Below are 17319 nucleotides of genomic sequence, written 5' to 3'. Positions count from 1 at the left end.
ATTCTACCAAACTACTAGTGATGCATTTTAGAGTACATTCGATTTTGGGACATACTTGGCAGGTGAAAAATTACTGGCTGTGGTGGATTGTCTGCCAAATGGAGGAAAAATCAAAAGATTGCTGTGTGTTCCCTTATTTTGTTGGAGTTGAACTGTCTCTTCCTTGCTTTAATCTCGGGTTCTTTTCCTATCTTCTATTGACTTTTTTAAAAAAAAAAATTGATACCATCATATGAGTCCATAATAAATACAGTTAAATGAGAAGTTATTTTGTGAGAATTCTCATAAGACTTCAGCTTTTTTCACAGAGAAAAGTGAAATCCATGAGCACATGCAGAAATTCTGGCACAGTTTTCCAATAATCGTAATCAAGGCATTTTTATGAAAATAAAAGCATTGCATGCATATTGGTGCTTAGATACTATGATAATGGGCACCCTAGAAATACCTGAAAAAGCTAGACACAAAAACTGTTTACGATATTCTAATGATTTAGAATTGTAGTAATAGTACATTCAGCAAACCACCTTAAACACTCATCCACATTATATTTTTTTATACTGTATTAGCACATTGCCGAATCTTCTAAGTAAGAATTAGGAATTAATTTCATATTCTGACTAATCCTTTTAAGAGTATATTGTCAATTTTATTTATTTATTTATTTCAAATTAAGGCCAAAATAGAGTCCGATAGAGTCATTGGCTCTGTAGGCAAAAAGGTAGCGCAAGAGACTGGAATTAAGGTCAGAAGCAGATCACACAACCTGTCTATGGCACATAGGAACGATTTTCAACAACTGCTACAGGGGATTACTGGGGAAATTCCTCATAGACTTCTAGACCTCAATATGAAGGAGTATGCTGGGTTCCAAATAGCTTTGCTGAATAAGGTAAGCACCATTATGTGTAATGTTGTTATTTTCAATACACTTCCATTGAAGTATTAGATGTTATTTCATATGTAGTATTAATCAAAGCTTTATTATATTGCTGCAACTGTAGGAATTGAAACCTCAGACCTTTAGAAATGCTTATGATATACCCAGAAGGAATCTTTTGGATCACTTAACAAGAATGAGGTCTAATCTTATGAAGATAACTCGCAAGTTTCTCAAAGGACAAGATGAAGGTTAGATTACTTTGTTTGTTGTTTGCGTATCTTAATATGTATAGTAGTTAGTGCTATTATCATAACTTTGTATAGTGTGCTGAATGGAGAAAAGTTGCACCTTCTTCAATAGATGCTTAGTTGGGAGGTTTTCTTTCTGAAATAAACTTATTCTAAGATTGCTGCTATTGCACATGAACCCCAGTGGCTTTTCTTGGGCTTTTCCACCACAACTTTATTATAAGTTAGACATGTTCCAGTGGCTCATGGAAGACAAAACTTGTATCTTCCATTTAATTTCTTTGACTGTCCTTGTCTTAAGAACAGTCTTGTTTTCTTCAGCTTTTGATTCTGTTTGTTTTTGTTTCACTTTTTTCCAGCTTTGTGGGTATATCAAAGGACAAATATCTTCTGGACAGTCCTGGACACTGAAGTCCTCTGTCCATATAATAAGTACATAATAGGCATTGGCAGAGCAAGCTTCCCCCTCACATCCTGCCAACTTGCCTCACCCTTGCCTGAAAGGCGCACCTCTCTTGGTGAGAGAGTAGTTGTCTCCATGCTAATTCAGTTTTTTCCCTCTGTGGTGACTTTCAGCAGGCAATACAATAACCTGTGCTAGTCATAAATGACAGTAGTAGTAGAAGAGCTCAAGAGGAGAAGTACTCTGAGTACTCTGCAGTTAAAGTGCTTCATTACACTGTGGCACCTGATGAGTAGAAGACAATAATGGAAAGAATGAAATAAGAATAGACAGAGAAAAAGGAAAAAAGACAAGAAAAAATAGGACTTCTAACAACATTTCTAGATTATGAATATTAGTCTGGCCTAAGTAGTGATAGAATGTCACTACCATCCAATGACTATTAAAAAAAGTTGTGTCCAGTTCCTGGAGAGATGTCCGTATTACAACTGGCATTAATTCTAATGTAATCTGCTACCCAACCTACCTCCTTGCTGAGCAAAGGATTGATGGGTGAATTTTGACACGTTGTGCGGTCAAGATCACATTGAGGACCTGAATCACAAGGACTCTTAAGAAAATGCTGAATTTTGTTTTCAGTCTGTACAAGATTACAAGCCTCTTGTACCTTGCTGACAATATTAGAAAGGACATTTCTCAAGTTGTTGGTGTTTTACTTCTAATTAATAAAATGTCTTCATGTTTTTGGCAGTTAGGAAGGGGCTTTTTGTGTAATCATAGTTCAGAGTAGCATGTAAGGTGGAATATTACATAATAATTTCATACATCAGTGTAGTAATAGCCTCAGTGCATTTTACAATTAATGCATTCAGATGGTCTCCATTCCTTTCCCTCCACCTATCCTATCCAAAAAGAATTGTGTATCATGTTGGAAAAACAAAAACTGTACCCAGGAGGCTATTACTCATTTCTAGGGTGAGATGATCAATACACATATTACATACATTGATTTCTTCAACCCCAGGCAAGCCTTCCACAGTATGTGAAGTAGTATATTAAATATTTTAATTATTATGTTGGCAGGGAGGAAGATGGGTTTTGAGCATCTATTTCTGTATACTTCTATTTTGCTATATCCTGATCAAAAAGGTGGGATAATATGAAAACTGGATGTGTGAAATACAGCCAGAATTAAATCCTGAAAAAAGTGTCATACTGTTTCTATAGGCATAGTCTTTTGATAAAAACTATCTTCAATTCCAATAGATCAAGTTCACAGTGTACCAATAGCACAAATGGGAAATTATCAGGAGTACCTAAAACAGATACCATCTCCTCTTCGAGAGCTTGACCCTGATCAACCCCGAAGGCTACATACATTTGGTAATCCATTTAAATTGGACAAGAAGGTAATTTCTCTGTAATACTCATTTTGTGTAATACTAGTGTTACAGCATTTGTATGTGTTGCTAACTAGAAGCCATCCAAGTGCATAGGAAAAGAAGGCCATTATATTTCTTAGGAAATTTACTCAACTCTTTTTAGGCCACCTATTTTTTCATGGAGGGGCAGACTTGATTAGAAATCACTTACGAAACCTTTTTTAGTATGAAATATTCATATGTTGTGAAATTGCCAACACTTTACCCTTCCCCCCCACCCCTTTTTATTAAACCCTTCCTTAGCAAAAAGCTTGCATTAACTTGATGGCTTCTCTAGTTTTCCACTAGCCCAAGGACATGGATTCTCAATCCCTCACAAATCTAGGCCTTTGACTTGATTTCAGTGAAGTACCAAGATAGTTGAATATTTAACTGACTAAAAATTACCTCGCGTCTGACTCCGGTTTAGAGGTCATGTTTTACAGGCAAATTGTGTAACCATAGTCAGCTTTCTTACTTGGGATATTGTTTATAGAGTGGTCTTCAACACATCAGTCCTAATCTCTACCAGAGTAAATCATCTGCCCAGGTCTTTTTTAATTGACATTTGAGAGAAGCCAAGACAAGGTGGTATATTTTCCTGATTGGATTGTCTTATATCTGACAAAAGTCAGGAAATTGTTGGATATGTTTTTTGTTAAACTTGCTGTGCAAGATAACACAAATTTAAGAGAGCTTTTTTAAAAAACAGATTTATTTGTTACAGGGAATGATGATAGATGAGGCAGATGAATTTGTATCAGGGCCTCAAAATAAACACAAACGACCTGGAGAACCAAATATGCAAGGGATTCCTAAAAGACGTCGGTGTATGTCACCCCTTCTCAGAGGCCGGCCACAGACTCCTCCTGTCATGAACAATCACGTTGGAGGAAAAGGGCCACCTACACCTGTAACACAAGCACAGCCAGATCTTGTTAAACCTATTCCTATTCACAAAAGTAAGTGTAACTCTATTTCAGTTAATTTTTCCTGTTGCCTTCATTTGGTTCCTCTTCAGGTAATTCGCTTTACTCTTTATACAAAAGAATGTTTTAGTTAGTCATCAAAAAAGTAAGCATGCTGTAGATTTCTCAAATTCGTGTATTTGAATATCCAGTTCCAAAACATCAGTATGTAAATGTTCAGCCTTAATTATCCAATTACTTTTGTATTTGGCACCTCAGAGGTGACACACCTCTGCCATTCTTTTGTAATTTCAAAGCAATATAAAGATTTCTGAAATTTAACTATCTGCCATTGAAACACCACTTTCTAATACTAAAACTACCTTGATGTGTACAAGGGAAAGTATTATACAATGTAGACAAAGGTACTTGTTCTATGCCCTTTAATTGTTCCACATACATACATTTTAGGATTTAGTGATACATAAATTGATTGTAACTTTATAGTAAGTAAAATAAACATCAGTGAAATTTATAGAAGTTACCCTCCCAGCAAATCTATGAGGGGGCAGAATGGGGGGAGGATTTCATATTTGTAGACTTGTCATATTTGTTGTTTGTCTACATGTACTCTTTATATTGAGGATTTATATTTTCCTCCATAAATCTTTTGAGCCTCTAATTATTTCTGTTGCTCTTTTCTTCCTCAGCATTTTTGAAATAAGAAAGTGAACGTATTAAATTAACATTTCAGGTTCATTTGCACCAGAGATAAGTAGAGGGGTCCTTCTCTTCCTGGTCTGTGATGTGGTATCCCTGTATAGATGAAGAGTTTAAAAAAGGAGTTTGGTATTTCAGCCATTACATTTAACTCCTTTCTTACAAATAGACCTGCTTTTTTCTAGCACTCTTTTCTTAGCAGTATGCAAAAGCTTTTTACTTTCCCCTTAGGTTTTTTAACTAGCATTTTAACTCATTTTCGTGTGCCCCATATTTTTTCATATGTTACTAATTTAATATTCTAGTTTGGTTTCCTTCTGTCATTTGACTTCATGTATTAAGCAGACCCTTGTGAAATCAGTTGGTTAATCCTTATATTCTTCAATTTCAGAGGAATTGTAGCTTGTTTTAATTATGGTGTCTTTAAGATTCCCCAGCTGCCGTGCACCATGGAACATTTAAAACCTTCCATCTTGTGTTAGTCACTGAATTTTTTAATTCCAAATTTTGTATTCAAGTGGTGGTTGCATTCTCTTATTTTTGGCTCATAATCTTTCCCCTTGTAACACTGGAATCTATTAATTCAATAAGACCACACTTAAAATTAGATACTGCTATAAGACATTCAAGTAGACATGCAAAAGTAATAGCCAGTGCCTGATTTGTAGCTGAATCTCAGCCTGGCCTCACTTCTTGCAGATGTAATTTTGTGCTTGCAACTAACTGTCGTATTAATCTTACTATTTAGATGGCAAAATATATGACTGATTTGCAGACTCAAGTTAGGTATGTAGCGGATTTAGTAAGATTTCTTCCTGTAGCTGGGCCGAAGAGTTCAGTTTTTGCAGGCTCAGATTGTCCCTCGGAAAGACAGGCTGTCTGAAAAACTAGAGTCAATCTTCTTTTGTGGTGTGACTTTTTCCCAGGAGGAAGACTTAACCTGGCCTGGAATAATCTTTGGACTTCTGGTATAGAGACACACACGCGCGCACACACACACTTTTTCATATAGTAAAATAGAATACATTTTCAACAATTGTTGGTTGTTTGCTTTTCCAGTTCGTTGGTAAAATACAGAACAAATTGCATTTTAATTTGGATGTTTGCAGTAATTTCCTTACTTCTCGGAGGTAGGACAATATTACAAATAAGCATGTAGTTAACAATCCTTTGGATATTTACTCTTCTGTGGGAATTGACACCAGGGCAGATTACAATTGAATCACATGTATAGTCAGAAGTACTGGGATATACTTTCTTATAACAAAATTTAGGAACCTTCCCAGTACAAAGAGTTTGTTTCCCCTCTTCTCTTTTAATACAGTGAATAAAGTAAAAGAGCAAGGCTGGTATATCCCTTTAAGTGGGTCTCACTGATCTCTGATATATTAGTGGGTACAATCTCTTTGAACTGAGTCACTCCAAAATATTGCAACACACAAGCTTATCTGGTGAGCTTCACTCCAGTGAAGAGTGAACTTATTCCTTTAATGTGTGCCTGTGTGTTGCATAGGCCTTGAGCCAGCCCTTCTGCACTGAAGTGAATTTTTTCCATTAATCTTAATGGGACCAGGTAAGTAATTCCTCACAGAAACACCCTTTATCTTCTGTTCATTTGACTTCTTGCTTTGTTGCTAGTCTGTGTAACTCTTCCCTTTTCCTTATAAAGAATGCTTCCCTGTATTGATAGACCACCACCCCTCAATGGACATTCCAGGGTGTTCTGTGCCACCAGCAACATCATCTTCTGACTCCCCGATGTTGCAGAAGTATCTCTTACCTTCCTCTAAACCTACTTGCTGCAACATGACGGCACAAGACTAGATTACCCAGTACCAAATCATGTATGATTTTAATGGTTTTTAATGCATGCTTGCCAGTTTGTTTCTCTTCATAGTCTTTATTTTTCAGCTTCAGAAACCAATAACGAGATTGCAGCGGATGATGTGATTGAGAATCATGTTGCAGACCCACTTTCATCAGATGTTTTTCCAAATGCTATGGATTCTGACTTTTCAGTGTCCCCTTCTCCATTCAATTCATTGGATGGACCAACAACTCATTCAGAGGATCTAGGCCATGAACATTTAGGAATTAATAACCTTAACATCGATGAATTTATGAAAAATGAAGAGTCGGGTGGTAAAGAGCGAAGTACTCAAGAAAACTTGCCAACATCTTCGCCCAACAAAGGGAAAAAAGTGATACATTCCAGAAGTGCGAGAGAGGTTAATATAGAACTAAAAGCACAAATTATGAAGGAGATTAGAAAGCCGGGAAGAAGTAAGTATAAGAACTGCAAACCACTATCTTTGTATCCAGATGATTGGAGAGACAACTAGACTCGATTGAAATATTTAGATTACATCATTGTATTTTGTAAGATACTGAGTCATGCAAGAATTGTAATAGATATCTGTGATTACTAGCAGAAGTAAAAATAAGAGAAGAGAAACCCTATGTGTAGTAGAGAGGAAATCCTTTTAATTCAAAGTTTATAAGGCCTCTTTAGAAAGTTTGAAAATCTGTTTTCTTTCATACTTTCCTGAATGCGTGGGTAGAATAGGATTAAATCCATCTGTTTATATTCTTCAGATTTTGTACTTACCTACTTTGACAGTAGCCTAGATTTAGTACATTTGGTTTTTACATTAAAGTTGACAAATAACTTTTAATTTTTCTTCGAGTGATGGTCCCTATGTGTATTCCACACGTGGGATAAGCATGTGCACCATGAGCTTGAGTCTGGAATTTTTTTTACAAGCAGTGTCCATTGGCCTCTACATGCGCCATAGTGCTCCTCGTGCACTGAAGCGAGGGCATAAAAGGTGGTGTGGGCCAACACCTTTCCAGTTCTTTCTTACTGCCGCAAGCTCCGAGTCAGAATCTTTGGTGTCCTCAGCTCCTTTTTTTTACTGTCATTGCTGTAAGGTATTGTGTATAGTTAGTTTAAATAGTCTACATAGTATAGTTAAATGGTGTTTTTTTCCCATTTTCTTCCCCACCCGGTGACTTTTTCACCCTGAGAATGTCCATGGTTCCAGGGTTCAAAAACAGTTTCTTGCGCTCATTCTTTTTTGGTGAGCAACTAACAACAACGTTGCCTCTGCTGCCTGGGTGAGGCTCATATTTCTGCCAAGTGCAGCAGTGGCCGCTTCCCCCCACCCCACCCCACCCCAAACTCATGAGGGTCAAGAATTGACATTCAGAAAATATCTCATGGAGAAGTTGAGAAGACCAGTCACATGCAGGCTGGGGACCTCCCCATACCTCATTTCACCAAGTAGACAGCGCCCCTTCAAGCACAAGCTCAAGAATGGAGGCTAAGACCATTAAGTCTGAGGAGAAGGCTTCACATGACAGCAAAGGGCACTATCATAGATATAAGGACATGCCATCTTTGTCGAAAACTTCCCTGAAGAGAAAGGATCCCTCCGCAATCCAGTCAGTCAGGAGAGTTGGTGCAGGTGGGTGCTAAGAATTTAGGCCTGAGTAAATCTTCTCAACAGGAGAAGGAAGGGCATAAAGATATGGATCTGATGGTTCAAATATTGGGTCTGATGGTGAAGGCTCGGGATGAACAGCTTCTGGTGCTCCCTTCCATTTCTATAGCTGATGCAATACCAGTAGCAATGTGGCCCCAGAGGGAGCCGACTGCCACAGTGACCCAGGGAAGCTCCAGTTCTGACAGCTCTGCCAATGGGCTCTTCTCTACGTTTCCCGGAGGACATCTTTGCTCTTCTGTATCTCATTCATCCCTCCTATTGGTTCCATCTCTATTCTGGGATGTTGATACTCCAGAGGAAGAGCGTATCCCAATGAGGCAGAGTTGTTCTCCCATCCCACCTGGCAGCCTTGAGGCACAGCCATTGGTACTGTTCTGCACAAGATAAGGAATCAGGCTTTTTCTTTGGATGAATTTGAGTCTCCACAGGAGTCTGTGTAGCATTGGGTGGAGGTGGCACTAGACAGGAGAGACACAAGATCAGGATTCCAACCTCAGACAATTGGCCAAGAAACAGGTGATAACCTACGCCATAGGGTCCTCCTCTGCCAGTTGATCCATCCTACTGTGAAGAGTGTGGGATCCCTACCCTAGACACCCAGGATTGGTGCAGGAGTCCTATTTGTCATCACCTAGACACCCACAACTGGCCCTGTTGGAATATTTGGAAGGGAAGACTGAGGAGGATCATACAGTTTTGGGAGAAACCTTGTTGTCTTCACTGGATGAGGCGTTTACTCCATTTTCTCCGTCTCTGCCAGATGACCTGAAATAATATCAAGAGCTCGTGCCCAGGGTGGCTGCAGAGCTATAAATTCAGCTTCAGGAAGTCCTGGAGCCTCAGCATATTTTTCTAAACATTCTGCAGCCTTCCGGTCCCAGTTGAGTGGCCCTCCTCATAAACAAGGCCATCATGGAACAAGTACAGATAGTTGGCACACTCCTGCTTCTTGTGCTCCCACCTTTAACAGCGCTGAGAAGCACTACTTTGTTCCATCTCCAGGGGAGTTTTTGTTCTCTCACCCACTGCTAAACTCTTCGGTGGTTTAGGCAGCTACAGAGCAGCCCAAGCAACAGCACCCAAAGGCTACTCCCTCTGAAAAGGGACACAAGTGACTCAACCTTCTAGGGAGAAAGGTCTTCTCTTCCACCTCTCTCCAGTTCAGGATCTCAGATGATCAGGCCCTCTTGTCCAAATATGATTTTTACTAATTATAATTTTTTGGAATTTAAGGACCCAGCTCCCTGAGGGGTGCCTAATTCTAGGCCTTAGTGAATGGGGGCAGATTGGTGGCCAGAGCTTTCCTCCAAGCTGTGGTGGGTGCAGTAAATATTGCATCTAGGAGAATGGCTTACAGATGTGTTGTGAGGAGAGACTTGTGGTTACAATCCTCTGGTTTCCATAGAGAGGTGCAGAGTACCATCCAAGATCTCCCCTTCAGTACTATCCACCTCCTCCACGAGAAGGCGGATGAGTCTCTCCACTCCCTCAAAGACTCAAGGATAACGCTTCATTTGCTGAGCATTTATACTCCTTCCCCTAAGAGAAAACACTATAGACATGGGTATAGAGCAAGGCCGCCTCCTCAGCTGTTTTGCCACCAACACCAGGAGCCACCACACAAGAGACTGAAAGTTTATATACCTAGGAGCCTAGCCTCTGCAGAATCCACGGCCATGTTATACTCTAATCCCCTAATGAAGATTTCTTTTGACAGGACCCATGTGCCTTTACTGATGCTGCTTCATTCCCTTCCTCTGATATTCAGAGGCCGCCTTACCCAATTTGCCAAAAAACTGGAGGGCCCTAACTACAGACAAATGGGTATTAAAGATTATTCAGGGTGGTTATCTGATTGAGCTTCTTAACCTCCTATCCACAGACCCTTTTCTCGGGCCACTTTCACAAGGAGATTCTATGACAAGAGGCAAACTTCCTTGTCCTCAGGGGAGCCATAGATAGGGTTCCACCTCAACCTCAAAGGAAGGGATTTTATTCCCCAGCAAGGTTAGGGGATAGAGGTCAGTTCTTAATTTGAGACAACTGAACAGGTTCATTCAGAAACTAAAATTCCACACGATATCCTTGGCATCAGTATTTCCCTTGTTAGAGGAGGACACGTGATTCATGGCTCTTGACCTGAGACACACATTTGCATGTAGACATCCACCCACCCACAGGAGATTCTTCTTTGGTCAAGAACATTACTAATTCAGAGTCCTCCCCTTTGATCTAGCTGCAACACCTAACATCTTTACAAATGTTTTTTTCAGTAGTGGTAACGTGGATGAGAAGAGAGAGATTTACAGTCATCCCTTATGTTGACGACTGGCTTCTGATGGACAGTTCCTATGAGGAAGTCCAGTGGTTCTGTTCAGTCTTCTGCCTTCCCTGGGTGTCTGCGTCAATCACAGAAGATCTGTCGATCCCCACTAGGTTCATCAATTTTATAGTGGAGAGATTGGACTTGATCACAGCAAGAGCATATCTACCTCAAGAGGTTTCATGCCATGAGCACTTTCATATATAAGGTCAATCAGTTGAGGTGCTAAAGGAGCATTCAAGGAAGACAAGACCATTGAAAAGAACCTAAATGAATACTTTGTATTGGTCTTCATTGCAGAGAATGTGAGGGAAATGTCCACACCTGAGCCATTCTTTTTAGATGATAAATCTTAGGAACCTGTCCCAGATTGAGGTGTCAGTAGAGGTGGTTTTGGAACAAATTGATAAATAAAAACAGTAATAAGTAATAAGTCACCAAACCAGATAGTATTCACCCAAGAGGTCTAATGGAAATCAAATATGAAATTGCAGACTCATTAACTGGGTATGTAACCTATCACTTAAATCAGCTTCTGTATCAAATGACTGGAGGATAGCTAATATGATGCCAATTTTTAACAAAGGCTACAGAGGCATCCTGGCAATTACAGGCCAGTAAGCCTAACTTCTAGTACCAGGAAAATTGGTTGAAACTATAGTAAAGAACAGTATTATCAGACACCTAGAAGAGCACTATTTGTTGGTGAAGAGTCAACACAGATTTTGTAAAGGGAAATCATACCTCACCAATCTATTTGAATTCTTTGAGGGGGTCAACAAACATGTGGATTAGAGTGATCCAGTGAATATAGTGGACTTGGACTTTTAGAAAGCCCTGTAAAGGCTTTTAAAGTTATCAGTCCTAAGATGAGAGGCAAAGTCCTCTCATGGATCAGTAATTAGTTCAAAGACAGGAAACAAAGCATAGAAATAAATGGTTAGTTTTCAGAATGGAGAGTGGTGTAAATAGCACTCTTGCCTAAGGATCTGTATTGGGACCAGTGCTGTTCAGCATATCCATAAATGATCTGAAAAGGGGGTAAATAATGAAGTGGCAAAATTTGCAAACGATACAAAATTACTAAAAATAGTTGAGTCCAAGGCAGACTGTGACAAGTTAAGGGATCTCACAAACCTTGGTGACTGGGTAATGACAAATGAAATTCAGTGTTGATAGATGCAAAGTAATGCACATTGAAAAACATAATTCCAACTATATATATAAAATGATGGTATTTAAATTGGCTTTTACGACTCAAGAAAGATCTCGGAGTCATTGTGGATAGTTCTCTGAAAATATCTGCTTAATGTGCAGCAGGCAGTCAAAAAAGCTAACCATGTTAGGAACTATTAGGAAAGGGATAGATAAGATAATAAACAGCATACTACTGCTATATAAATCCGCACCTTGAATACTGTTGTTGCCTCATCTCAGAAAAGATGTTAGAAATTGAAAAGGTACAGAGAAGGGCAACAAAAATGATTAAGACTATGGAACAGCTTCCGTATGAGGAGAGATTAAAAAGATTTGGGACTATCAGCTAGGAAAAGAGAGAATTGCGGGGGGATATGATAGAAGTCTATAAAATCATGAATTGTGTGAAGAAAGTGAATACAGAAGTGTTATTTATCCCTTCACATAACAAAAGAAATAAATGTTTCCCAATGAAATTAATAGGCAGCAAGTTTCAGACAAAGAAAAGGAAGTACTTCTTCACACAGCACTCAGTCAATCCATGGGATTGTTGCCAGGAGATGAGATGCCAGGTGAAGGCCAAAACTATAACAGGGTTCAAAAAAGAATTAGATGAGTTCTTGGAGGATAGGTTCATTAATGGCTATTAGCCAAGATAGGTAGGGATGCAATCCTATGTTCTGGGCATCCATAAGCTTCTTATTGCTAGGTGCTGGGACTGGATGACAGGATGGCTCACTTGATAATTGCTCTGTTCTGTTCATTCCCTCTGAAGCATCTGGCATTGGCCACTGTTGGAAGACAGGATAGTGGGCTGGATGGACCATTGATCTGCCTCAGTATGGCTATTCTTAGGTTCGCTATCAGACACAGGACATTCATCAGAACTTGCCTTTCCCTACTCTGCCATGTGGCCTCATGCGCACACTTGATGCTGTTCTCCAGGCTTCTGCTTCACTGCCAACAGGCCTGGCTTCTCTCTGTGTACTCAGTAGAGAAGGGCAATATAAATGGTAATGTGACAATTCTGCCCAAAGTTTTAGACACACTCATCTGGTGAACAACACCGGAGAACATTTGTGTGGGGATTCCTTTCCTCAATCTGACTCCCAAGGCAACCATCATTACGGATGCTACCCTCTTGAATTGGGGTGATCACGTGGGCTATCATATGGCACAAGACATGGACTCTACAAAAGTCCAGAATGCATATCAATTTACTAGAACTCCAGGTGGTCCATCAAGTCTGTGATACCTTCCTCCCACTCATCCAGTCCAGACGTGCAAACAGTGTCGGACAATGTGACAACAGTATTTTATATAAATAAGCAAGGGGAAGCAAGATTTGTCCCTCTCTGTGCAGAGAGAGGCAGTGGCCCTCTGTAGTTGGTCCATCAATCATAGCATAACCTTGCTAGCAGCATATTTACCAGTCATGCAAAACTCCATAGCAGACTGCCTGAATAGACATTTTTCCACAAATCACAAATGGGAGAGTCACAGCTTGGTTCTTGATGATAACTTTGCCCAGTGGGGAACTCCGGCCTGGGATCTTTTTGCCTCACGGGAGAACAGGAACCTTCCTTGGTACTGCTCCAGAGCAGCCCTGGGTAAAGGCTTGATGGGAGATGCCCTATTGGTGTCATGGTAGGGTCATTGGGGTCATCCTCATCCATCTGTCCCAACCCATTGATACCAAAAGTTCTAAGGAAGATTCACTTATCCTGTCACAGCTAGATTTCTAAAGGGGATTCTTGGATCCTTTCCACCATTGGTGAAGTTCGTACCTCAATGGACCTCAATTTTGTTTTATTGTCGCTCACTAACTTCTCCCTCCCTCCCGACCCCCGTCCTTTGAGCTTCTAGCCACATGTGCAATGGCCCATCTGTCCATGAAGGTGGCCTTTCTATAGCCATAACATCAGCCAGAAGAGTCGGTGAACTGGGAGCACTGTGGCAGACCCACCACATACTTCCTTGCTTAAAGAAAAGATCTCATTACAACTCTGCTCTAGATTTGTTCCCAAAGTAGTTTCCAAGTTTCACATGAGCCAGGAAATCCACTTATCAGTATTTTTTCCAAAATTGCATGCCTCAGATGAAGAGAGACAGCTGCATTCTTTAGATGTCTGAAGGGCTTTGGGCTTTTATCTTCAAAGAAAAAAGGATGTTGGAAAAACACCTGAACTATTTGTTTCCATAGCAGAGCGATCAAGGGATCAAGCTATATTGGTGCAGACACTTTCAAAATGGATCTTGGGTTGTTTGTATTACCCTTTGTTATCAACTAGCTAATATCCCCCTTTGGAGAGGGTGTGAGTGCTCATTCCGCTAGCAGGGGTGCTAGAACAATTCGTATAGTGGGGGTACTGAGAGCCATTGAACCAAACTGTAAACCCTGTATATGATGGAAACCACTTCAAGCTGGGGGTGCAGCAGCACCCCTAGTTCAGGCACCTGTGTCCACTAGAGGGCAAGCTACTTCGGCTGCGTCACTGAGAGACGTATCCATCCCAGGGATATCTAGGGCAGTTATGTGGAGCTATTTGCATACCTTAATGAGATTATGCTCTGGTCCAGTTGTCAACTGCAGTTATTGCTGTGAGGACAGTAGTACTACAGTCAGCTATCACTGTTGCATCCTTGCCCCAACCCCCATCTGACTACTGCTTGTTAATCACCCTTGTGTGGAAAACACATAGGGACTATCACTCAAAGAAGAAATGGAGGTTACTGACCTGTAACGGGAGTTCTTTGAGATGTGTGGTCCCGGTCTGTATTCACTTCCCGTCCTCCGTCCCCTCTGCAGCAGATTGTTTGAACTGTGGTAAAAATGGGAAACTGGAGAGGTGTCTGCCTGCACCACTTTTTATGCTCTCTGTTCAGAGCAGGAGGAGAGCTATGGCACATGTGCAGCCAATGGATGCTGTTCGCAAAAAAAATTCTGGACTCAGGCACGTGTATCATCGTACATGTGGAATGCAGATAGGGACTACACATTTTGAAGAATCTTCAGTTACAGGTAGGTAACCTATATGTTTACTTGCCTACGTAATACAAATACAGTACTATTACTTAAGCTGTACAAAAGCTGAATGAAGCTTACAATTATGCTCATAAAGCAGGGTGTTGCAACAGATGTATCTGTGTAGGTTTCTTCTAATGAACTTTTTAACTTTATTTTTTAAGAATATGAAAGAATCTTCTTTTTACTGAAGCACGTACAAGGCAGTTTACAAACACGACTGATATTTTTACAGAATGTTATTAAAGAAGCCTCAAGGTATGTAGCTACCTACAAATCTTGTAAAATTATACTAATGTACTGTATGTAGTCAGAGGTATGTCCATAGCTACTATATATATCTGCTTGAGACCCACACATTTGTAAGTATCGTTCACATTGTGATTAACTTATCCTAAAAATTAACCACACAAATGCTTCAAATTACAGGCAAAAGGCCCTGGGAGGAAATCTGTTCTGTTCCAGTTCATCGTGATCTATGTAGTTCTTGATTTTTTCCCCCACAAGCCCTTATACTTCTACAAACTCAGTTCTTTGCTGCTGCTTTTCAATTGAATGTCTTGGAAATGACTGAAGGTGTTAAAAGCAGGAAATAGATAAATCCACATAAATTTAGCAAGCTGGGGTGTCACTGTCCAGTGCACTAGCTTGCTGCATGCTAACTGGCCATGTGGACCCTGCTACTTGCACACTAAAATTTCTGTAGTGTGCCTTGACCTACTGCTGTTTGAAAAGGTTCCATAGTATACAGTATATGGGGTTGCAAAACTGTATGGAGGGCTGGGTAGGGAAGGCTGTGCCTCCCCAAACTGCCTGGCCCCCACCCTCTCTCCGCCCCCTCCTACTTCCCGCTCCCTGACTGCCCCCCTCAGAACCTCCGAACCATCCAGCCCTCCCTGCTCCTTGTCCCCTAACCGCCCCCCCCAAAACCCCACCCCCTATCCCTGTCCCCTAACCGCCCCCTCCAGGACCCCTATCCACACCCCAACCCCCTGACAGGCCCCCTGGGACTCCCATACTTATCCAACTGCCCTTGTTCCCCATCCCCTGACTGGCACCTTCCCCCCCCCTCCCCCAACCTCTGCCCCATCCAACTGCTCCCTGTCCCCTGACTGCCTTTCAGGACTCCCCGCCCCTTATCCAACCCCCCGGCCCCCTTACCATGCCACTCAGAGCAGCATGTCTGGCACCTGTGCTGCCCGCCCAGAGCTAGACATGCTGCCACTCTGCTCGGCAGGAGCGCGCTGCTCCGCTGCCCGGAGTGCTGCCCACGCGGCAGCATGGCTGCGGGGGTGGGAGGACAGCAGGGTTGGGGCCGGGGGCTAGCCTCCTTGGCCGGGAGCTCAGGGCCAGGCAGGATGGTCCCACGGGCCGTAGTTTACCCACCTCTGATATACAGTATCAGTGTCCACACAGCTAGTTTCCGTATGGCAACCTAGTGCATTGTAGATTTATATCCTGGCTTGCTGAGCAGTAAGTCTTTGTAGATAAACCCTACATGGACAAGAATGGTGTAAAATGGGGGAGAATCAGTCCTATTCCACAATGTGGAGCTTTGCACTGCTGAAGGATGAATTTGAGTGTGCTTCCCATTTCAAAGAGTTGTGTATTATAACAATGGTTCTCAATCAGGGGCCTTCATCAGTTCATCTAGATATTTGCCTAGTTTTACAACAGGCTACATAAGAAACATTAGCGAAGTCAGTACAAACTAAAATTTAATACAGACAATGACTTGTTTACATTGCTCTATATGCTGAAATGTAAGTACAATATTAATATTCCAATAGATTTAATTTATAATTCTATGGTAGAAATGAAAGTCAGCAATTTTTCAATAACTGTGTTGTGACACTTTTGTATTTTTATGTCTGTGTAAGCAAGTATGTAGTTTTTAAGTGAGGTGTAACTTGGGGATATGCAAGACAAATCAGACTCCTGAAAGGGGTACAGTAGTCTGGAAAGGTTGAGAGACACTGTATTATAAAGACTGTGGGCCAGATTGTCAGATGACAAAACTCAACATAAACTGGATGCTCGGGATCTGGCCTTATATACTTTGATATGGGAGCATCATTCATCTTGCTCCAGAAAGATGTCTTCCTACTCCTCATGTTGACTTTCTCCAGAAGGAGCTAAATCCACACTTCCTTAGTCAGAGGTTAGATAGATTTAGTGGGTAGTGGGCAAAATCTTGGTCCTTGTGCATATTATAGATAGGGTGTCTGTCTCTATAACCATGGGAACAGTTCATGGAGCACCTGCATAGCCCCTCTAGCCTCCATGCCTTGCTATGCCACTCATATGCAATGCCACCCATTCTCAAATCCCCCTTCAGAGGTGTGCTCCAGCTTGTAAGGTGTATGGAGGCCTGCGCATAGTGTTTGCTTTCTTACTTTCCCAGCACAGTGAAATTACGCCAATTCTGTTGGTGTTGGGATCTCTTGCAGCCCTTAGTTGGGCTTGATGAGTTGTCCATTCAGAATTAGTGTCTTCAAGATGTTGCATAGTTTTTCTCCTCATTCATCACTAGTTGGGTTAACGCTCCCAATCAACAGAATTCGGAGGCAGTGACCCGTGTTGCTGGAGCCTTCAGCAACAAGCACTGCCCTTTAGTTCAAGACACCAGTTTTTCTGCCTTTGATGGTATAACAAATTGGCAGTTCAGCGTCTCTTGACTATTTT

General features: G+C 41.2%; 1 protein-coding gene across 5 annotated transcripts in view; it reads left to right on the top strand.

The window, feature by feature from the left end:
• Positions 1-17319, top strand: part of INTS6 (integrator complex subunit 6) — a 90439-nt gene that overhangs the window by 55475 nt on the left and 17645 nt on the right. For 2 of the 5 annotated variants that reach the window (XM_034758534.1, XM_034758537.1), the window contains 7 exons: positions 677-892; positions 1005-1131; positions 2801-2943; positions 3683-3917; positions 6495-6866; positions 14419-14631; positions 14799-14892. In XM_034758534.1, coding sequence (XP_034614425.1) covers positions 677-892; positions 1005-1131; positions 2801-2943; positions 3683-3917; positions 6495-6866; positions 14419-14631; positions 14799-14892 — 1400 coding nt within the window. The remainder of the gene's footprint in view (positions 1-676; positions 893-1004; positions 1132-2800; positions 2944-3682; positions 3918-6494; positions 6867-14418; positions 14632-14798; positions 14893-17319) is intronic. The other 3 variants (XR_004644120.1, XM_034758536.1, XM_034758535.1) reach the window with 3 other exon arrangements.

This window comes from Trachemys scripta, chromosome 1 (assembly GCF_013100865.1).
Source record: "Trachemys scripta elegans isolate TJP31775 chromosome 1, CAS_Tse_1.0, whole genome shotgun sequence".
In the NCBI taxonomy this organism is placed as follows: Eukaryota; Metazoa; Chordata; order Testudines; family Emydidae; genus Trachemys; species Trachemys scripta.
Note: the sequence above shows the minus strand (reverse complement) of the source record. Positions and strands in the feature narration are given on the sequence as shown.